This window comes from Dendropsophus ebraccatus, chromosome 1, assembly GCF_027789765.1.
Source record: "Dendropsophus ebraccatus isolate aDenEbr1 chromosome 1, aDenEbr1.pat, whole genome shotgun sequence".
Taxonomy (NCBI): Eukaryota; Metazoa; Chordata; class Amphibia; order Anura; family Hylidae; genus Dendropsophus; species Dendropsophus ebraccatus.
This window is the reverse complement of record NC_091454.1, coordinates 83,917,270-83,940,863: the sequence shown is the minus strand read 5'-3', so window position 1 is coordinate 83,940,863 and position 23,594 is coordinate 83,917,270. Positions and strand designations below refer to the sequence as shown.

Below are 23,594 nucleotides of genomic sequence, written 5' to 3'. Positions count from 1 at the left end.
ACTATTCGCTCATCTCGAAAATTCAGATTCCCAGAAATCTTGGGTATAAAGGAAGCAGTCATTTATACTCCAATAGTTGTATACCCCATTTCATTGATATAATTTAAAACAATGTTCAGGCCCTTTACTTTTAGCCAAAAAATGTACTACATGAAGGGGTACAAATATACGTCATACATTATACAAAATATTCATCCAATGGGGTGGAAAGTTGCTGGAAAGTTGCATACAATTGACATCTATTGGAATTCATACCAAACGAAAATGTTTACTCCTCTGCTTCACTATAATTAACCTCTTAGGGTCCTTTCACACACACACTGATATCTGATAGATTATCTGACAGATTTTTGAAGCCAAAGCCAGGAACACACTATAAACAGGGAACAGGTCATAAAGGAAATACAGAGATTTATGCTCTTTTCAAATCCATTCCTGGCTTTGGCTTCAAAAATCTGTCAGATAATCTGTGCGTTACATGTGCGTTAAAAACCTTAAAGGGGTGCTGAGCTTCCATTTCCGAAGGAAACAGCATGCTACCGGAGCAGCCCATACTGCCTTATGGCTAAACAGCTAGTCAGTGATCAGTGATTAGTGATAAGACGTTCAGCATATACATTAAGACTGCATCTGTCTGTGACATCACTGCTATAGGAGGGGTCTGTGCAGTAAGGTGAAACGAAAAAATTAAAAACAATAAAAAATAGTAACAATTTGTTAATTGTTAATTAGGACATGACAGGGATAACCATTTAGCAGTGATAGAGTTTTATTGAGAAGCCAGGTCCACAACTGCTAAGTTCATTAATACAATAAATTACAATGAACGCTTTCCTTGCCAATTAGAATCAATGGCTGCCTCTTAGAGTGGTGTGGGATAAAAACGAATACATTGTATCTTATTTTTCACCTATCGCAGAAAATTTTCCAAAGGCTACTATGGAAAAAATGCTACTATGCTACTATGGAAAGGCTACTATGGAAAAAATAGAAGATTAGAGCATGAAAGATGACATTTTCAGAATCAATATGCGGTACTATGCCTGCCAGGCCTTACCTGCATGTTTATTGGCTAATTAAAGCTGCTAAACATATGGGGAGGAGAGATGCACTTTGTCCTGAGCACCATAAGGTTCTCAGTCTAGCATCAAGCTTGATCAGACACTGGCAAGAGTTGTTTCCTTCTCACCAATCTGTTTGCCTATTGCCCATTCGCCCATCCCAGCCTTCCCCAGTCTACAATGCTGCTGCAATTCAAAGAGTTTCCCTGCTGCCGGCATAATATTTACACATCATCACGGGTGGGGAACAAATCCATTACCTGCCTTTCCCATCCATAAGGTCTGCAAAGTTGCAGACGTGTGAAAGCAGCTTAAGGGGCCTCATCTAGGGAGGTTGGAAACCGAGAACAAAATTGGAAAAATTAGCTAAAAAAATTAGAGGGAATTAGAAGTTAGTGGTATCTCATTTTAGGTTGTACTGTAGGTTTTGGATTCCCAGTTGCAATTTTTAATGAAATAGAAGGTAGTTGGTTATCTTTTAAAAGTGGTAGATGAAATAGTTTTGGGATTTAAAGATATTTTTGAGTTTTTGGAATCAGTGGTGTTGGGTAGGGAGGCATGCTACATGAAGTTTGAGAAATAATAGGGAGGGTGGGGGCAGAGCTAGTAGCCAAGGAGAGTGGACGAATGGGGAACTGCTTCTGCAAAAGCACTGGAGAAAAAAAGGCTTTTCCTCATTCAGAGTCTGGACCAACTTCACCACCTAGGTACCAGGCCATGCATGGTCCCCGATGCAAATCACTTCCTCACACAACCCGGTAGTGGTAACTTGAGCTGGAGGACAGGAGGTGACACCATCCAGCAATTTTCCTCCCTGCCATTTCCCTCCCCCCAGCCCTCTTCTCCACCAAACCCCAGCAGGAGTTCTGGGCACTGCAGAAGTTCTGAGCACAGAAAGTTCTGCAGACCAGGAACACTGCACTCATCAGCCCAATCCCTAACTACAACCTGGTCACCTTTTGGGAGGGAAATAAGGTTCACCATCAGCCAGAGACCACATATTATTCCCTGATCATAAAACCCACTTGATCCTCAACTCCTGCAACCATCCGGCAAAAATCCACCTTTTGCCACCCCAAGGACTGCTATATAACTTAAACTGTTGGTCTCTTATCACCATAGATTTCAAACAAGAAAGAATACATTACTAGCTCCTATCTGGAAAAGAAATATTACCTATTTTCAGATTTTTTCCATTGGAAAACATTATTACTAACCATCTGGCACCACCCAGTGGTCCTTCTTATTACTTTCCAATCAACTGGTGCTGTTGGCTGACAACCAGTACCTACACAATGTATAATAATAAGCCCTATATACAAAGCGATTTAACGAAACAATCATCATAGCACAGAAGTGCCACATACTCAACCATGACAATCAGTCAATCATTAAAGCAGAACTGTTACAAAGCTTTTAACTTTCAAGCCTTGTGGGACCACACATCAACCGTTGTGACCCCCACCCTTCACTATCTTAGACTATACCTTTCTTCTATAACTGTCATCACCCCTCCAAGCCTATGACTTGCGCATTAAGAGGCCAAGGGGACAGCAGATTCAATCAACGTCTCAATGACTTTATACAGCAACTCCTCCCCTACAAGTCTCAAAACTTAATCTCAACATGGGAAAAATAGGAAAATCAGGCTCATACTTTACTCCTAAACATAAAAACCCACAGTGGAAATGTAGAAGTTCCTTAAAAACATTCCTCTGCAGGTACATGATCACAAAGATTAACCAGCTCACAAACATTTTCACTGGAACAACCTGACTCGTCAGATGGCAGATGCTGTGCAGTAGGGGATCAAGTAGAATTGTCCACAACTATTCATCTCCCCCAGAAACTCATGCAAAAGATCATAAATAATATCTTACAGCTAGTTATGTCCAAACTCTCCACCATTAAAACAAATGTCAGGCACATAGGCACCAACAAACCCTCATTGAATTTGGCTCAGCTACTTCATCTTCCCTCCATGCTTGTCCAGATCATCTCAACAGCTAACTAACCTACAGAGGAAGACATAACAATCTAAGTATACAGGGAGTTTTTGGAATCAGTCTCTACAATACAAATTATAGACCCCAACATCTCCACTCTTCAACCACTACTGCTTCAAGACACAAGGACATCCTTAGTGGTAAAAAGAGCCCACAGGGCCTTGTGCCCTAAACTCAGAAACATTGATCCTCCAAGAGAACTAATCTGTAAACATCTCAACTCCTCTCATCGGGATGAAATTCTAAAGAAAACAAGAGAAATTCCACAAGATCTCTATCTTCAAGGATGTTTTATTAGTAACACTCAACAAACTTCGATAACTTAAACCAGGGATGGGGAACGTCTGGCCCGCAAGGTCCTCCAGTCTGGCTCCCAGCCAACCAGCTAATAAAGTGCGCCTGCTCACTTCTTAAGCGTGCTCCTTAGCAGTCAGGAAGAGTGGTGTGGAGGTGGGCGGGCACACACCGCTGCTGTCACATACCGCTGGCTGTCCCTCCTGATTAGGTGCGTATGCCAACAGAGTTCTGTAGTTATAGGTCCCGGGGGCTCGAGTTTGATGATTGGGGGGCTTTTAGGAGCAGGAGTGTGGGGTAATCAGGGGCACAGCTGTGGCAGCATTAGGGGCATGGCGTGTGGCAGCATTGGTCAGGGGCCTGGCGTGTGACAGCATTAGTCAGGGGCCGGGAATATGGCAGAATTAGGGACACAGCGTGTGGCACCATTAGGGGCATGGCATGTGGGCTGCCATACTCCATGCTCCTAACTGTAATGCTGCCACATGCTGTGCCCTTGGATATAATGCTGCCACATGTGAGCAGTTCTTTTTAAAGCTCACAGTTGCAAAGAGTTGCCTGCGTACCAGACTGACTGATGCAAACCTATAAAACCAGTTGCGAGTAGCAACATCATAACTACTAGAGATGACCGAGTCCGGTCGGATTCGGATTTTTGGAAGTCCGCTCCAAATTTGGCAGCCGCCATTTGAGAAAGCAGGAACTGTTCTGGGTGGGAAAAGCGCTATTCCATGATGCCCGGTTCACATCCAATCAGCAGGGATGTTGCACTAGCCCACCCCCTGTGTGACGTCGGTATTGCTTTAAGATGAGCGGACCGCATGAGGCAGGAGAGAGGAAGGAGACTGTTAGCAGTGCACAGAGCTCGTCAGTGACAAAATGCTGCTGCTGCACGCTGCTGTACTGAGAAGATATTCTACAAAGCAAAGACAAAAAGATTATTAGGAAAGCGGAGAGGAGAAACATATAGTGATTGAGAAAGAAAAATAGAGAGGGCGAAAGATAGATCAGTAGATAGATTAGGCATAGGAGAGCAAAGGGTGCACAAAACAAAAAAGTGCTATACAGATATCCAAGTACTTTACTGTCACCCTTGAGAGAGTGTATATGACATAGGTGTTTTCCTGAGGCACAAATCTATACTTTGTGCATGTGTGTAGAATAAAACTCTAAAAAAAAAGTGCAGTACAGATATACAAGTACTATAGTTGGACCCTTTTTCCTACATAGACCCTGTAATGGTGAATTTCCTGCATAGACCCTGTAATGGTGAATATTGAAGTCTAAAAAAAAAAAGAACTCTGAGATATTGAAAAGATAATGATGTTACTGACATGTAGAGCCCTAAATTCAACCAAATACACTACCCCCGTATCATATAGATGCTTTAAACTATGAAATTCTAAGAAATCCGAAATTCGGAAGTCCGGTCGGAACAAACTTTTGAAAAGGGTGAGTTAGTTTACATTTTTTGGTAATTGTTGGTAATTTTGTTTTACCCTAAAACCATTTTGTATATTTCCAAATGGCCCTCGACAGAGAAAAGGTTCCCCACCCCTGACTTAAACCAATCACTAGTAGATGAAGTGTCGGATCCTCGGAGTAGGTGGGGACCACAGGAGCCAGAATGACGGCGCTTCACGGCTTCAGGTTTAATGAAGTAAAACGATGAATTTTAATGGTATCATAAACAACGCGTTTCAAGGCATAAATTGCCCCTTTGTCAAGTAGGAGAGACATAGTTGTTTATGAGACCATTAAAATTCATCGTTTTCCTTCATTAAACCTGAAGCCGTGAAGCGCCATCATTCTGGCTCCTGTCGTCCCCGCCTACCCCGAGGATCCGACACTTCATCTACCATTTTCCATTTCCTGATCTCCTGGCTTGGGATCTCGGCATCTACCCTTGGAGCCTGGCTGCTACGGCTACTACCTCTCTCTTCACTGATACATACAGGTGTTGTGTTCTTAGCACAACACCATCAGGTGAGCAGTTTTATTATCAACTTGTTCGACCTACAATCTGTTTTTTACGTTATCACCCTATGGCGCCCTTTCCACCATTTTTTTAGCCCTTAAACCAATCACTGACATCCTTAGATACAAAAAGATTCCACATTGTTATCTTTTTCCCATTGGCCTACAGTATCTTTCACTTTGGAAGGCTCACTCAAAATTATCAGCCAACATGACTACCTTATATCTCTCTGTGGAAACCTGGGTATACCTTTTGGAGGCTAACTGAGTATATTTGATTGTAAGCTTTCAGGAGTCTAGCTCCCTTCATTAGACACGATGTTATACAAAACTGAAAAAATCACAGACTTATATACACACTAGACAGAGATCATCAAAGGATTTTAGAAACTTTAATAATAACAAAATGCAATATACACAGGGTCTGCTATTTACAGCAGGTCAATAAACTAAAGCTCGAGAGACGTGACAAGAGGATGGTAAGCTCTTGTTGCTATCTGTTTGTTGTCAGATTATTGGCTAATCGCAATTAATGGCCTTCATAGCCAGAACAGTTTATACATAGGCCGACATAATCAGCATCATAGTGAAACCTAGCACCATAGCATTACATAATATTCATGTTGGAGACAGAAGCTATGGTGAGCCTGCCACAGGCAGGCTCAATGAGCAGAATAGTAAGAAGGAGGAGAAGATCCACAGCGTCCAAAAAAAGTTTTGTTGTCTTTATTATGAGGCATATAAAAAGTTACAAAAGATAAAAACGTAGGCCTACATGTTTCGGGGAAACACACCCCCTTGATCACGGCAGTACAGACTTTCACAGAATCACAGGTATATATGCCAAACATTTAGATGCAGTGGGGAAGGGAACGCCCCGTGGGTGGGTGTGTTTACGTATGTGATTAGACACAATTGCTAAATGCTGGACATAACACATGACTACTAGTGTGCACAATGCATATCAGACAGATGAGAGAAACATGAAAAAAAAAAAAAAAAAAACACGATAAAAAAACCAAAAAAAAACAAAAAAAACAAACAAACAAAAAAACCGGAAAAAAAACAAAAAAAAACTAACAAACAGAAACACACAAAAAAAAAACAAAAAACAAAAAACAAACAAAAAAAAACCAGAACATCAATCATCAGTATAGATATGATAGGTCCGTTTTGAAGTTTAAACCTTTGGGTGTCCTGGTTTCTAAGCGGAGAATCCAAAAAGCCTCTCGCTTGCGTAGGAGGCGGACCCAATCTCCTCCTTGTTTTGGTTTAAACACTCGTTCTATAGGGATGACTCGAAGAGAGCAGCACTCTCCCTGGTGGACATCAAAAAAGTGTCAAGTTAACCCTGACATGGCTTTGCGGGAGTTAAAACGTGATGCGGCTGATGCATCAGCAATATGCTCAGCAATCCTTTGTTTTAGTTTCCTTTTTGTGCTGCCAACATATTGTATGTTGCAATCAGAGCACCAGGCAAGATAAACAACATAAGAGGTGTTGCAGTTGAGAAAAGAAGATATGTTGAAAACTTGGCCTGTGCTTACCGACTGGAACGTGAGACTCTTCTGGATATGACCGCACAATCTGCATCTGGGCATGGAGCACTTATGGGATCCTCGAACAGTCAACCAGTTTTCCTTTCGTACTTCGTGTTCATGGACAACTGTGGGTGAAAGAATGTTCCCTATTGTCCTGCCCCTCCTGGCCACACATCGAACCCCTGCAGATAGAATGGCTTCACATTTTCCATCCTGGAATAATAGGGGAATGTATTTACGTAGTGTATGCTCTATTTGTCTGAACTGTGAGCTATAGGGTGTGGAAAAGGTTAGGGGAGCAGGGGTTACCGGTGATGGAGACGTACTTGGGGTATTTCGGTCTCTGAGATGATAGGTTCTGTTCTTGCTTTCCGCTATCCTTTTTGCCCTTTGGATGGTGTGCATGGGGTAACCCCTAGAGGATAAACGTGCGATTAGGTCAGTGCATGCGAGTTCATATGTGGTTGCATTTGAGCAGGCCCTTCTAACTCTAATGAACTCACCAATAGGGAGATTGCGAATGACGTGTGACGGATGGTGACTACGTGCATGTAGCAGTCCATTACCAGCGGACGGTTTCCTATATAGACCAGTCTCAATTCTGCCATGTTGGAAACATAAAGAGATATCCAAAAAATAAATTTGTGACGGTTCGAACTGGTATGTGAACTTAATGTTGAGGCTATTATTATTCACGTAGTCTACAAACTCCCTGGCCAGGTTCGGACCCCCCGTCCATATTAGGAGGAGATCATCAATGTACCTCCCATACCATAAAATGTGGTTCTGGTTGGGGTTAGAAGAGTTGTACATGATGATCTCCTCCCAATATGCCATGTAGAGATTTGCTAGTGAAGGGGAGAACTTGGCACCCATAGGACAACCGACTAGCTGTAAATAAAACCTGTCCCCAAACTTGAAAAAATTGTGTGATAATAAAAACTCTGTAATGAGGATGATGTATTCTTTCAGGGACTCACCATAGTTGCTATATTTCGCTAGGTAATGTCTCAGAGCGGTGTTTTTTTTGTTTTTGTTTTTTTGTTTTTTTGTGTGTTTTTGTTTGTTTTTTTTTCCTTGTTTTTTTAAACGTGTTTTTTTTTTCATGTTTCTCTCATCTGTCTGATATGCATTGTGCACACTAGTAGTCATGTGTTATGTCCAGCATTTAGCAATTGTGTCTAATCACATACGTTATGAGAGTCACAATAGGCCCATTTTATTCATAATTAATTGATAAAAAAAGGATTTCATTAAAAAAAAAATAAATAAAAAAAAAAAAAAAATATATATATATATATATATATATAACATTAGAGAATCTGTGTAAACCGCATATGGTTGTGTTCGGGCTGACCTATAGAATAATGAACTTAATGTTGAGGCTATTATTATTCACGTAGTCTACAAACTCCCTGGCCAGGGTCGGACCCCCCGTCCATATTAGGAGGAGATCATCAATGTACCTCCCATACCATAAAATGTGGTTCTGGTAGGGGTTAGAAGAGTTGTACATGATGATCTCCTCCCAATATGCCATGTAGAGATTTGCTAGTGAAGGGGAGAACTTGGCACCCATAGGACAACCGACTAGCTGTAAATAAAACCTGTCCCCAAACTTGAAAAAATTGTGTGATAATAAAAACTCTGTAATGAGGATGATGTATTCTTTCAGGGACTCACCATAGTTGCTATATTTCGCTAGGTGATGTCTCAGAGCGGTGTTTTTTTTTGTTTTTTTTTCTTGTTTTTTTAAATGTGTTTTTTTTTTCATGTTTCTCTCATCTGTCTGATATGCATTGTGCACACTAGTAGTCATGTGTTATGTCCAGCATTTAGCAATTGTGTCTAATCACATACGTTATGAGAGTCACAATAGGCCCATTTTATTCATAATTAATTGATAAAAAAAGGATTTCATTAAAAAAAAAAAAAAAAAAAAAAAAATATATATATATATATATATATATATATAACATTAGAGAATCTGTGTAAACCGCATATGGTTGTGTTCGGGCTGACCTATAGAATAATGGTATCATGTCGCTTTAACCATATAGTACATTACGTAGACACAGGAACCCCCCAAAAGTCACCATTCTATTTTTACGATTACACCAATTTATATCTTTATAAATAATATTTTTGGGGTTCCATCATACATGTTATCATAGAATAAAAGACACCATTACAAAGTACAACTATTCCTGTAAAAACAAGCCCCCACATGGCCCTGTAGATAGAAAAATTAAAGTTAGAGCTAGAGCTCTTAGAAGGGGAGGAGGTAAAAACGAAAACACAAAAACGAAAATTTGCACCGTCCACTGGGTCATTTCGGGCTTTGTCCTCAAATGGTTAATGTTACCCAACAAGAACAATCTTTTTTTTCCCCTGAAAAAGTACCAAGTGTGAGGCTATAATAATACATTGTTTTTGGTCAGTATTTATGTCAGTATTTTGGTCAGTGTTTGTAGTCAAAATCAGGAGTGGAATCGACAGAAAAAAAATTGAATAAAAAGATTTGCACAATTTTTGTGTTTTTGACCTACTCTTGGTTTTGGTTGAAAGAATACTGACCAAAATACTGACAGAAATACTATGTGTGAGCATAAAACTAAACAAAAACATAATAGAATCTAAACATTTAGTTAGGTCTTGATTGACATGATTATTCTTTAATTTTATTTGCAGTCTTTAAAATGATTAGTTTTGAATAAATAAAAACCTAAAAAAATGCCAATTATACCTAAAATTTGGTAGTTGGGATTTTTAACACAAGTATATGCAGTAAGCTATACAAAGCAATAGATGGCAGCACCTGACCATAAGAGTTTGGCAAAGGTGTTTAGTTAAACAGATGCCTTAAATTCTTGAAGGTAATTTCATTACTTCACATAGAAATTTGATTTCACGTTCTGACTGATTTTCTCATTCGATTTTAAGGGTCATGATATAAAACTCTGAACAGTGGAGATAAAATAAGAAAATATAATATAATTTTATGTACAAGCTTTACATAACTACAATACACTGTTAAATGCCTGATTTATTTATTTTTTTTCTAAAGTAATACAGTGCAATCTTAAGCGCTTCTTTTTTTGGTAAATAGTTTATTTCATAAAGCATACAAGTGAGCATAACATCTAAAAAAAATAGCTGTTGTTCACAGTCTGTTTATGCAATTTTTGGCCATTCTCACAGCCATACATTGTAATGATTTCAATGGCAATTTGGATTGCAGGCACACCCAAAAGTGCCCACAATCCAAATAAAAGAACATTATGTTCATCCTGCCAATACTGCATTATCGGCCAAGTGAACATATCAAACAGCAGTCGTTGTTTGACGCAGCAAAACAATGGCCGTTGTTATTACACTGTGTGAACATCCTAAACACCCTAAAATGTCCTAATAAGTTATAACAAATTAGTTTTTTTAAACCACACAACCCCACTGTTCACACAGTGTATTTTTTAAGACAAAAACGGCCGTTGATGGCGATTAAAACAAAGTCTGTTCTTACCTTAAAATAATGCACTGTATTGAACTCAATGGGAACAATGGCCGTTGTTCACACACTGTATTCAATGGTCGTTGTTCAAATACAGCAATGGAAATTTGACATGTCAATTATTTCCGCCTGCTAGAGTGCAAACAACGGCCGTTGTTCCCGCTTTATTTACACAATGTGTGGCCGCTCTGATGGCCCACATTCCAATTAAAATAAATGATGTTCTTGCTCCCCATATATAATTCCTTCAAAATTATCATTTTTTTTTTCCCAACAGAATTTGTTTGACAACAACACTGAATTAGGAAACCTGAACAAATCTGATCAAGTTCATACAGAAGACTACAAGAGACCACATCAACAGTTAATTTATGCAATTAATGATAAGCCACCCTGGTATTTGTGTATACTACTGGCATTTCAGGTTGGTATAAACATTTATTTAAAGGACATAATAAAAACACAAAAGCTTAACCCCTTCCCTCACGGGCCAATTTTCGTTTTTGGGTTTTTGTTTTTTCCTCCTTGTGTTTAAAAGATAATAGCACTTGCATTTTTTCACCTAAAGACCCACATGAGCCATATTATCTATGTTCCTCAAGTTGGTAAAATTACAACAATATGCAACTTGCATGACTTTTATTTTATTTGATGGCTTTTAAAAAATTTAAACCTTTAAAAACAACTAAATGTTCCTTAAAATTGCTCTATTACCATCCTTATGATACTCATGTCCTTTGGTCTATGGGGCTTTGTGAGGAGTCATTTTTTGCGCCATGGTCTTTACTTTCTATTGGTACCTTACTTGCGTCTATGCGACTTTTTGATTGCTTTTTATCTCTACTTTTCTGGATTTGATGCAACCAAAAATGCGCAATTTTGCACTTTAGGAATTTTTTGGCTCTTATGCTATTTACTGTGCGAGATCAGGAATGTGATCATTTAATAGTTTGGGCAATTACACACATGGCAATGCCAAATATGGTTTTTTTTTTTTTTTACTTATTTTTATTTATAAAAGGAGAAAAGAGGGGTAAATCAGACTTTTTTAGGGGAGGGGATTAATAAAAACAGCTTTCTTTCACTCAACTTAATTAGAAGCCCCCTGGGGGACTTCTATACACACAGCACTGATCTCCCATTAAGATCAATACTGTGTATATAATAGAGCACTGATCCATGAGATCAGTGCTCTATTATTCTAAGCACCAATAAAGAAACAACTGAACCTCTAATATATTTCAACATGTATAAATTTTATTATTAAAATTACAATACAATGACCAAATAGTAAATAAATACACAATGAACCATGGCTGACAGAATGTTAAAAACAACGAACATACAATGAGGGGACTGCTGCAGATGGACACAAATGAATAAATAAATAAATGAATGGTAGACTAAAGTGCTAGATATGATACAAAGAACTATGAATAAATAATTATTTCAGGTAAACAAGCAGAAAAAGTGCTATAATGAATTCATAGATCTCAACTAATATAAAACTACTAAAGTGTCATATCACCAAGTGATAGAAGTCAGAGTGTCCACCGGCGGCCCCCACCCCAACGCACGTTTCGGCATAGCCTTTTTCAAGGGGTACCTATCTGTTGGAGGGTCACGCTATAAATACCTAAGATGCTGCTAGATTGACCAATCACCCACCCGCTCCACACATGTAGCGTATCAAATAAAGTGTGATTACCTGCTATGCCGGAACATTACTTCCGGGTATAACTAACGTCGGTGCTAGCGACGCGACGTGATGACGTCCAAGTAACTGGTCACATGGTACACGCAGGTCACATGTGATACCTGCGTGACGTGGACGCGCGCCGGTCACGTGATGCGCACAAACAACGTAACCACGCGCATGCGCGTCACGCAGATAAGGATAACATGAAAAGAGTCTGCTGCCATCTACTGGCGAGACAGACATACATAGCCGGTACAAGATAATATAATGAAATGTAATATAAAACCAATGTAATATCGAACATACCCATGAGCCATCTATAGATGTATATGAATGATAAACAATCTTTGTATAACTTAATTTAACTGTACTTACGGACGATTGCATATAATAAAAATAAGTAAAAAGACATATAAATAATAATGAATGATAGTCAATAAACACAATAATCAATGATAGTAGTCACTAAAAGAATAAAAGTACAATGGTGAATCAAAACACGAATATAAGTGGTAATGTGAGTATACATGTTAAATAGATAAGAGTAATAATGATGAATAAGTGGACAAGATTAATGAATGAAAAATAATAAAAAAATGGAAAATAAATAAATAGATAAGTGAATCACGAACCCTACACCTTATATTGATATGAATATAAATATAACCTCGCTGGCCACAATAAAATTAATAAATAAATGCACAACATGATTGACAAAAAGAGCTGATAAGCAGAAGATATATAAAAGAAAAAAGGAAGAAGAAAAGAGTGAAAAAGAGAAAAGGAAAAAGAAAGAGAAAATGAAAAAGAAGAAGAAGAAAAGGAAGGGATAAAGAAAATCTACATAAAAGAGCATGATTGTGAACCCAGACATACAAATGCGGAATAACGATAAATACAGATATGAGCGATCCAAAAATCAAAAATCAAAATATATAATATATATAATGATGAAAAATACAATAAGTGATAAAGTGCAAAGTGCAAAAAAAGGTGCAACACTCGTGTAGTGCAAGATGTGACCCACATACAAACAAAATGATAAATAGTGAACATCACATATCAGAAAAAAACAAATGAGTGATGCAAAAACATATGTGATTAAATTCTATAAGGATAACCTACAAGTATATTGCTATACTATACTATTATTCTAGTCTACAGCAGACCAGATCAATGAATTGCTGAGGCCCGGCCAGTACAATGGATTTTCCCTCTGCGGTTGCCGCGAGGTAGATGCGCCCATTAGACACCAGGGAGAGGGGCTCTAAAGGACTTTTAAATGCAGCTGTCATGTTTGACAGCTGCATTTAACTGTCCTTATTAGCGGGTGTGGCGATCGGCCGCACCCGCTAATAGCTGAGGTCTCAAGCTGCAGCGCAGCCCCTCTCTGAACCTCCCCACCTGCTGCAGGACATAATTTGAGGGGTAGAAATTGTTTGTATAAGACAATTTCATAAGATATGATAGAGCTAATAATGTTACATTAACATGGTTCAGCAAGCAATTTACTGCAGACACTGGCTACAGATTTTTAGAATTTACATTTTACTATTGTACAACACTCTTAATTTCTGGCACTATTGATGTGTTTTTAGTATCATGAACACACGCTTCCTGTTTAGATTCTAATGCGTTGCACATGAACATGCAGTTACATAAGGTTGAGTTTTAAAGCTACTGTAGGACAGACATTGAACAGGATGCAATGAGACCATAAGTCATTTCATGTACCATAGAATAAAAGTCATGGGAAGGGGATTAACTAAAGTCAGGGCCTGGTGCAGATCAGTAAGAAGTTGCTGGCTTGCACAAGTAACGTGAGACTTCTTACTGTTCACCACTCACTTAGCTTTACACAAAGAGAACATTTCCACCCCCTCATGCTAAATTTATGCCAACTCTGATGTGGCAGTACATGGATGGGGGTTTACAGGAATACTGGGGAGACAATATCACTGTACTATTGTTGTACAGCATCACTAAGGCAGGGCTTTGCGTCTATTGAACCTCCTCTCCCCTCCTCATCACAGGTGGAGCGTGGATAACAGCAATAGACCGAGGCAGGGAGAGAGGGTTTCGCAGACTCCAAGCCCCGTCTTAGTGACACTGTCCAACAATGATAAATACATACAGGAAAACTGGGGGGACAGTATCACTTTGCGATTGACATATGAAATGCCAGTTTTAGTAAATCCCTCCTTCATCTATTTTTATTATAGTTACATTTGCATGATTAAATATGTGACCATGAACACAGCAACAAAAGTTTACCATATGTTATATTCATTGTGGATCCTGGAAACAGACCATGCTCAACCTGCATGCATGTCATTGTAAAAGCTATTAAGACCACAGTGTATACGTAAGAGGCCTTGTCTCATATATTGCTCTATAGGAAATGCAAGGTTGCCAAGATAGAGATTTCAGAACCTAAATAAATATAATTAGTTACTAGAAAAAATACTCCTCCCATACTTATGATTATGATCTGTCCTAAAGATCCTTCTGTGGCAGCCCAGAGTGAGCGAATATGTAACCCGTGTACGGGGGTGGGCTCCCCAGGACACAGCAAAGTCACGAACAAGGAAAGCAACGCCAGTTTAAACAAAACTACACTTTATTGAAACATGCAAATGTACTTAAGGTACCAGCAACTGAGATATAACAAAATTATATACAATGAGGCTTAAGCCGAGGCCCCTGTGCTACACAGCATGTCACCTGGAAATATGCTGTATGAATAAACACACAGTAAGGGGCCTATTCCACGGGAGCGATAATCGGCCGAATCGGCCCGATTCGGCCGATTATCGCTCGGTGGAATAGAGAGAATGATCAGCCGATGATCGTGTCATCGTCTGATCGTTTATTTAGGGCCAGACCTAAAATCATCGGTCCCCCACCGCGCATCGTTACGGTGGAATAGCGGTGCGCGGTGGGTGACCGGCCATTTTAGAAGCACCATACATTACCTGGCAGGACTTCTCCTCTACTCCGTCTTCCTCCCCGGGTTCCGCGGCACAGCATCAGCAGCTCCAGAGCGGCCTGACTGAGCTGTCAGACCGCTCAGCCAATCACAAGCCAGGACTGCCACGGGCAGTGATTGGCTGAGTGGTCTGACGGCTCAGACAGGCCGCACCAGAGTTGATGCTGCGCCGCGAGACCCGGGGAGGAAGACGGAGCGAAGGAGAAGCCCTGCCAGGTAATGTATGGTGCAAGGGCTGCAAGGACATCGGTACATTGTCCCTGCAGCCCTCGCTCAACGATCATCGGGCCGTGGAATAGGCCCAGTTAACGAGCGCCAATATAGCAGATCAGCGCTCGTTTACATAATTGATCGGGCCCTGCTCGGCCCGTGGAATAGGACCCTAACTTTACCTATTAGCAATTTCAGACCGGCCGGACGCCATATACCTACTTATCCCCTGAATAAACAGGAAACAATATATTGGGGTGCATCTCATAGGCGTTTGCGGTGTAGCACAGCAGCTCACAATCTTAAAAACTATTTACACTGTTTCTTAAACCACGAATAACAGTGTAACAAGAGTTAACGCTTACTGACCCGGGTCTCCTTTAGATGGTTACTGAGTGAGGGGGGCCCCTCTCGCCAAAGTTCTGTAGCAAAGATGGCGATTGATTCTCTTCACAACTGGATTTGACACAGTTGCTATGCTGTCTCAGCGAATCTCTCAACAGGACCCAGTCACAGAGAAGTATAGCTGCATTCCACAGCAGTTGGGGGGTCCCAGAAGATATGTGCTTCACGTAGTTGGCATCAGGTCTCGGTCTGCATCTACTACAGCCATCCCTCTCGAAATGGCTGCTCCTGACTTCCCTCAGCTCCTCCTTCTTATTCCCTCAGGTCACATCTTCCAACTGTCAGGTTCATCCCCTTGACAACAGCACAGCCTTAACAACACAGGCTGTTTACTGCAAAACAGGGACATCTTGTGGCCAAAAGCAGAATTTCAGTTTAAAACCATATATCATTATTATACAAAGTTACATCTCTCTGGTTGTTTCATCATCTCACAAATATGTGACAATGGAATGCGGGGGCTGGAGCGGCATACCATAAAAAGCCGGAGTGATAACAGGGATGCTTACAGTAACATGCCTAATGGTGCCCTAAATGGTTATGTGTGAAAAGGAAGCTAAAAACTGGTGCAACTCACAACAACTTACATTTGTGTAAAAATGCTCGCAGCTTAGGCAGCAAGATCTGTGTGCTGACGGCTATTATGTCTAGGGATCATTTGGACCTAGTTGCTGTAACAGAGAACTGGTTCAAAGACTCTAATGGTTAGGAAATATCTATACTGGGATATATTTTGTACAAGAAAGAACATAGGAGAGACGGGGTAGCCATTTATGTTAGGGATAGTCTTAAATCGCCAGTCATCTAAAATACATATAAAGAGATAGAGACTTTCTGGGTTTGTATACAGTCCGAACAGGGATCTGTTATTAGGATAGGTGTTATCTACAGGCCTCAGGGGCAAACTGAGGACTATGATAACATGCTGATGGATGAAATGACTAAAATGTTATTAAAGGGGGACATTGTAATTATGGGTCAATCCAACATGCTCGATGTGGATTGGATTATCCCTTGTGCATTTACAATTCAAAGCAAGAATGTAAGAGAGGCTCTTACAGGGCCATTTCTAAAACAGCTTGTGAAGTCACCAGAGGAGAGAACATTCTAGCTTTAGTTTTTTTACTAATAGGGGTTCGGGTGTCTGAAGTTAGAGTGGAAGAAAATGTAGGTGTCCACCAGTGTTTATGGTTTGTCATACAAACTGACTGCGTGCAATCCCATACTACAAAAAGAGTATTTGATTTAAGGAAAATGGGGGAGTATTTAGATAATGAATTAAAAGGAATAAAACAATGGGATAAGACATTGGGAGTGAAGGCTCAGTGGGCAGAATAAAAAAATGCCATATTAAAGGCAACTAGACTACATGTAAAAGAAGTTAGCAAAAAGAAAGGGCACGTTTACTGTGCCTATTACACGGCCCGATAATCGTTTAACAAGGGCTGCATGGACATTGTTACCAATGTCCTTGCAGCCCTTGCTAAACTTGCATTCATACCTATCCATGGTCCAAGGCTCCTCTTGCGTTCCGCTTTTCCCCGGGTCCTGCTTCAGAGCGGCATATCTTAACTGAAAGGCTAGTCAGCCAATTACTGGCTGTGGCGGTCCCCGCCTGTGATTGGCTGAGTGGCCTGTTAGCTAAGACAGGCTGCTCTGAAGCTGCGAGACCCGGGGAGAAGCAGAGCGCAGAAGGAGCCCTGGAACATAGATAGGTAATGTATTTACTTTGCAAATCGTCAGCTGCCGGCCACCTACTGCTCTTACATGTAGCGGTGCACGGTCGGTGGCCGACAATTATAGGTCCAAACCTATTTCGGCGATCAGCCCATGATCATTGTGTTTATTACATGGAATGATAATCGGCCAGATAGGGCCGATTCAGCCGATGACACTGGTCAACAGCCAATAAGGTTCCGACATGAAAACAGTTGAACTTAACTAATTTTGGGGTGCTGAGATCGAAAAATGATGTTCAAATTTTGAAATTGCCTCTAATTTTCAAGATATAGACGTACTTTCTATACTTCTTACAGCCTGTGATACAATACAAGGAAAAGTTTGCATTATCAGTATTGCATCATCAACTGGTATATTGCATAATCTTAGAATGACCAATAGTTATGGTATAAGGCTAGGTTCCCACTGCGTTTTAAGTAAATTTAACTTAACCCTTTCACGACCTGGGGTCATTGATGCCTCAAGGCCCAGGTGGTGTTTGGACATCAGCATATGGCCACTCGCCCAGCCTTCCCTCCTAACCCCTGCCGGCTTCCGTAGCCTGGAAACCAGAAGCCTGAGGCTTCAGGTTTCCATGGCTACCATCGCGGCTCTGCGATCACTTTGCAGAGCCCCGATGGACACCGGAGAGAGAATTCTCCCTCTGTAGAGGGAGAATTCTCTATCTGGAGCCCTGTAGATGCTGCGGTCGTATCTATAGGGTTAACTCTCAGCACCGGAGCACAGTTGCGGATGACATAGGCGCAGCTCCGGCGCTTGTGTCATCCTAGATCGTCACTGCAGCATTGGGCATAGGCTGCAGTAACGTTAATTAACAGTGCGGCGGCGGGAGGGGGTTAAGTTACCAGGGCCAGGCAGCAGCTGCCAAGTCTAATAAAATCATGAGATGCGTCAAAAAAGCATAGATACTAAAGATGAGAACACTGGTCAGACCACATATGGAATACTGTGTACAGTTTTGGGCCCTGGTATATAAGAAAGACCCAACTGAACTGGAGCGGGTGCAGAGGAGGGTGACCAATGTCATTAAGGGAATGGGTGGGTTACAGTACTAAGAAAGGCTATCTATTTAGTTTAAGTTAAAAAGATGTCTTAGGGGCGATCTGATTGTAATGTACAAATATATGAAGGAACAGTACAGAGATCTTTCTAGAGATCTTTTTACACCTAAGCCTGTAACAATGACAAGAGGGCATCCTCTACATCTAGAGGAAAGACGGTTTCACCATGAGTGCAGATTCTTTATTGTAAGAGCAGTGAGACTATATAACTCTCTACCACATGATGATGTCACAACTGATTCATTAAATAAGTTCAAGGGAGGTCTGGATGCTTTTCTTGAAAAAATTAATATTACAAATTATGGCCAATAGATTTTATGTGATAGGACGCTGATCCAGGGATTTATTTTCATTGTCATTTGGCATCAGCGTCATAAGGGTTTTTTTCTTACTCTGGATCAACACAGTGTGGCTTCTGTAGGTTGAACTAAATGGACTGTTTTTTTTTCAACCTTATCAACCATGTTACTATGGATCCAAACCAGCATGGCTTTACTGCAGGTAGATCATGTCACACTAATCTCATTGATTTCTTTGATTATGTCACACAATTGCTCAATGAATGTTGGGCTGTGCTGATACAGTTCCCCCTAAAGAGCTGAAAAAAATTACTTAATCTCTCAGTTCAATGGATTTGTTGTTGGCTGAAGGATAGATATCAGAGGGTGTTGTTAATGATATATCTTCTGAGCAGAGACTAGTTACAAATGTTCTGGGTCCTATTCTTTTTAATATGTTTGTAAGTGACATAGGAAAAGGTAAGGTAGGTAAGGTGTGTCTGTTTGCTGATGTGCAATAGAGTTGATATTCCTGGAGGTGTCAATAATATGAAAAATGATTTAGCTTTGCTAGATAATTGGTCAAAATAACGGAAACTGCAGTTCAGTATTTCCAAATGTAAAAAAATTCACTTGGAGAAAATCCTCTATCTGAGTATCACATTGACAGTTCTGTGTTGGAAAAGACTTCAGAAGAGAAGGGTTTAGGGGTAGTGATTTCTGACAGTCTTAAAATGAGTCCCCAGGGCAACCAAAAAGCAAATCGTAATCGGTTGTATAGCTAGAGGTATAACCAGTAGGAAGAGGGAGATTATGACCCCACTTTATAGAGGAGCAGGAGCAAGCAGTAGCAGGCAATCCTTTTGCAGATATGATGCTTTAGACTTCCTTTCCATAAAGAGCCTGATGTAAATGCTTGCTTTCTCTTCCTCTGTTTTGAGAGGCTAGAGCAGACTCTTAAAGGTTCATGCCTTCTTAAAGGTTCCTAGCTGTTAGTATGTAGATTAATCCTTAAAATGGTCTCAACTTTACCCAATACATAACATTTGCAATTGCATAATAGAATACACATTATACAAATAGTGCAAATTAGTATAAAAGCCTTTAAATACCAGAGGGACACCCAACTGCAGAACTTAAAAGGATACACCTCAAGACTCTGCCAGCCTGACCATGGGTCAGTTCATCCACTGATCTATAATGTTTTAGTTTAGTTTAGTTGAGACCTTCAATCAGACTGGGGGGGAAATCGGTGAACTATTATTTATTTATTTGTTGACAAATACAAAAGTTTTTTCCTACTGTTTCTCTTTCTCCAGAGTACCTGTCTTCTGTATCACTAATGCTGTATTAGCATATTTTCAATAATCTAGAGAATAACTCCAGGCTTTAGTTAGGGATGTTTATTAATGGCCCCTTAAAATAGTATGTTTCCCTTTAAAATATATTGTTGCCCTTTTCATGTATTTCCATGTAAGCCATGTGCGGCAGTGCTCGGTGTAATTACTGGCTAGTAGACAACAATGCCATAACCTGCCAGCGTGCTAGGCACCAGTAAAACTGAGTGATGCTGAGCTATTGTAGAGTGCAGTGGTGTTTAGGATTGCATTGCAACACTGGCTCAGAGCAGGGAAATTAGCAAAAGGCAGAATTCAGTACCAGTTGGCAGAGTATGCAGAATAACCACAATGAATGGCTGCTTTGGGGGTTTTATCAAGTAGGCCACAGTGCCATCACCTTATATGTGAGCTGCAACTGGTAGAAAAGAGATGTGAAGTAATATGGTGCAGCAAGGGCTGGGTGGAGCCACCATGAGACAAAGTGGTGGGTTTAAGCAGGAGACAAGGAGATCAGAGGATTGTGAAATACTGTCTGCCCTGAGGCCTGGTTTTATATCCAGAGGGAGTGGACCATCAAGGATAAGAAAGATAGTGATAAGCCAAGTGTTAAAGTATTAAAATGTTGTCCCACCTCCTGCATAACCTTCTCCAGTATATAATATAGTTTATTCTGCAGCCATATAGTATTGCGTACATGCAACTGCTACTGCTTCATCATTTTCTGTTACCTTGAGTGGTTCCTTTAAAGAGATTCTACCCCTGTCTGTCAGAGAATTGGAATTGTGTAAGGCAGCTAGTGGCTTTGGACCATATTCAGGTGAGCATGCACAGTATTGTATGATGTGCACATTAGCAGCTGTGGGTAGCCGAGCATCTGAGAGAGAGCGATAGATGTGTAGCTGCAGTTTCTGACATGAACATTGGTGGCAGCAGAGGGGCCCGTGTTACACCTTACTGCTGCCACCCAACAGAAGTTGGGTAGTAGAAAAAATAGAATACATTTATTTTAATGAGGTTATATTACAAAGTAATTAAGGTAACTTTATTAAAGCAATGTATTAAAAATATAAAAACCCTCAAGAGTACCCATTTAATACTAATCAACCTTGCATAGCTGATGAAAGAGGATGGAAGTTTTTAAGAAAATGCAGGTGCTCCAATTTTTAACTTTACAGGTATTATATTCTATATAATATACAGAATTTATTTATTTATTAAAAAGGACTGTTTAGTAATGGTGTAATGGTGTAGAATGGTAAAATGGTGTAGAATGGTGGCTTAAAATGTACATTTTCAAATTTTTTGCAGCATTATATTCTGGCCTTTGGAGGAATTATTGCCATCCCATTGATTCTAGCGGAGCCTCTATGTGTGAAGCATGATAATACAGTGAAAAGCCAGCTGATGTGCACCATATTTTTTGTGTCTGGGATATGTACACTTCTTCAAACAACAATTGGAACAAGGTAAGAAAGGAATACCTTTATCTAGGTAATATACTATCTGAGGCTAGGTTCACACTATGTAACTGTGCGGCTGTATTTTTTATGCGGCTGTAAATGTGCGGATGAAACTACGGCCGTGGGAAAAAATAGACATGCGGCTGAAAACATACGGTCATTTACTTGGAAATCTGGTTCAACTAAAAATAACAAATAAAATCTTAAGAAAGTGATGCAAACACCTCTGGATGCATCTGGGAAAGCAGGGAACACAGTTTACATGAATTGCTATTACCGGGGTTTGCGATCCTCTGCACTAATGCCGATGTCTCTCATGGTTAATCTATTAAAATAATAAAACACATTTTCGTTGTAATAAAGTGCCTTTCGTTGTTCAATAATTAAATTTAAACTAATCCATCATTTTGCAATTAAATATACTGTTAAAATAAATATATATATAAATAAATGTATATTTATATATATATATTTATTTTTTGACAGTATATTGAATTGCACAATGATGGATTCGTTAGAATTAAATTATTGAACAACGAAACTGAATTTATTTAATCAAAAATGTGTTTTATTAATTAAATATTAATTAGTACAGGAAGCTCCATAAGCCGTTAATTCATATTCCCGGTAATAGAGCATTCTGTACTAATCATCACTTTACTTTAATGAAAAGATCAAATGTTTCTTCTAATTATGTTATCACAATAGCATTATTAGAAGAAACATTTAGAATTATATGTGCGCTCAGCTGATTGGCTGATCGCACATATAAAGAGCCGGTCCGCAGTACAATGACTTCATTGTGCTGCGGACCAGCGAAGAGTACACATCGGGGTGAGTATAGAGCTCTCCCCACCCCCTCCCCAACACTGCACCCCTCCCAGCAAGGAAGGGGGGGGGCAGTTAACCCCTTCCTTGCTGGGATGGGTGTAGTCTGACATCAGTCTGGCCCCCAAGGGGTTAAGGGGGATGCAATACATCCTCCCTTAACCCCTTGGGGGCCAGACTGTAAGCAGCGATCTGTTTTTCAGATATCGGTATCCTGGGGATTACGTCGGATTCCGTGGACTACGTCGATGACCAGCGTTTTTTTATTTATTTTTTTAATAAAATGGTCAATGAGGGGTGTGGGGGTGTTTTTATTTGAATAAAAATTTTTTTTAACTTGTGTCTTGTCTTTATTTCTTTACTTTATAGACTTAGTAGTGGAAGCCGTCTAATAGACGGAATCCATTACTAAGTTGGGGCCTAGTGTTAGCCGGTATAAAATGGCTAACACTAACCCCCTATTATTACCCCAGTACCCAATGCCACCAGGGGTACTGGGAAGAGCCGGGTGCCAGTGGTCCCGGAGCGTCAAAATTGGCGCTCCTGGACCGGGCGGCAGCAGGCTGGTAAGATTTAGGCTGGGGAAGGCCTAAACCAATGGCTCTTCCCACCCTGGTGTTACCAGGCTGCTGTCGTTTGGTTTTTAACCCGGCTGGTTATAAAAATAGGGGGGACCCTATGCGTTTTTTTTAAATTATTTATTATTACTAAGGCCCCAACTTAGTAATGGATTCCGTCTATTAGACGGCTTCCACTACTAAGTCTATAAAGTAAAGAAATAAAGACAAGACACAAGTTCAAAAATGTTTTTATTCAAATAAAAACACCCCCACAGCCCTCATTGACCATTTTATAAAAAAAACAAAAAACGCTGGTCATCGACGTAGTCCACGGAATCCGACGTAATCCCCAGGATACCGATATCTGAAAAACAGATCGCTGCTTACAGTCTGGCCCCCAAGGGGTTAAGGGAGGATGTATTGCATCCCCCTTAACCCCTTGGGGGCCAGACTGATGTCAGACTGCACCCATCCCAGCAAGAAAGGGGTTAACTGACCCCCCCCTTCCTTGCTGGGAGGGGTGCAGTGCTGGGGAGGGGGTGGGGAGAGCTCTATACTCACCCCGATGTTGTCTCTTCGCTGGTCCGCAGCACAATGAAGTCACTGTGCTGCGGACCCGCTAATTATATGTGCG

The 23,594-nt window shown here is 40.4% G+C and overlaps 1 protein-coding gene across 1 annotated transcript in view; it reads left to right on the top strand.

The window, feature by feature from the left end:
* Positions 1-23,594, top strand: part of LOC138774916 (solute carrier family 23 member 1-like) — a 169,809-nt gene that overhangs the window by 5,397 nt on the left and 140,818 nt on the right. Inside the window, exons 2-3 of the mRNA XM_069955723.1 lie at positions 10,668-10,814; positions 21,421-21,578. Of these exons, the coding sequence (XP_069811824.1) occupies positions 10,668-10,814; positions 21,421-21,578 (305 nt within the window). The remainder of the gene's footprint in view (positions 1-10,667; positions 10,815-21,420; positions 21,579-23,594) is intronic.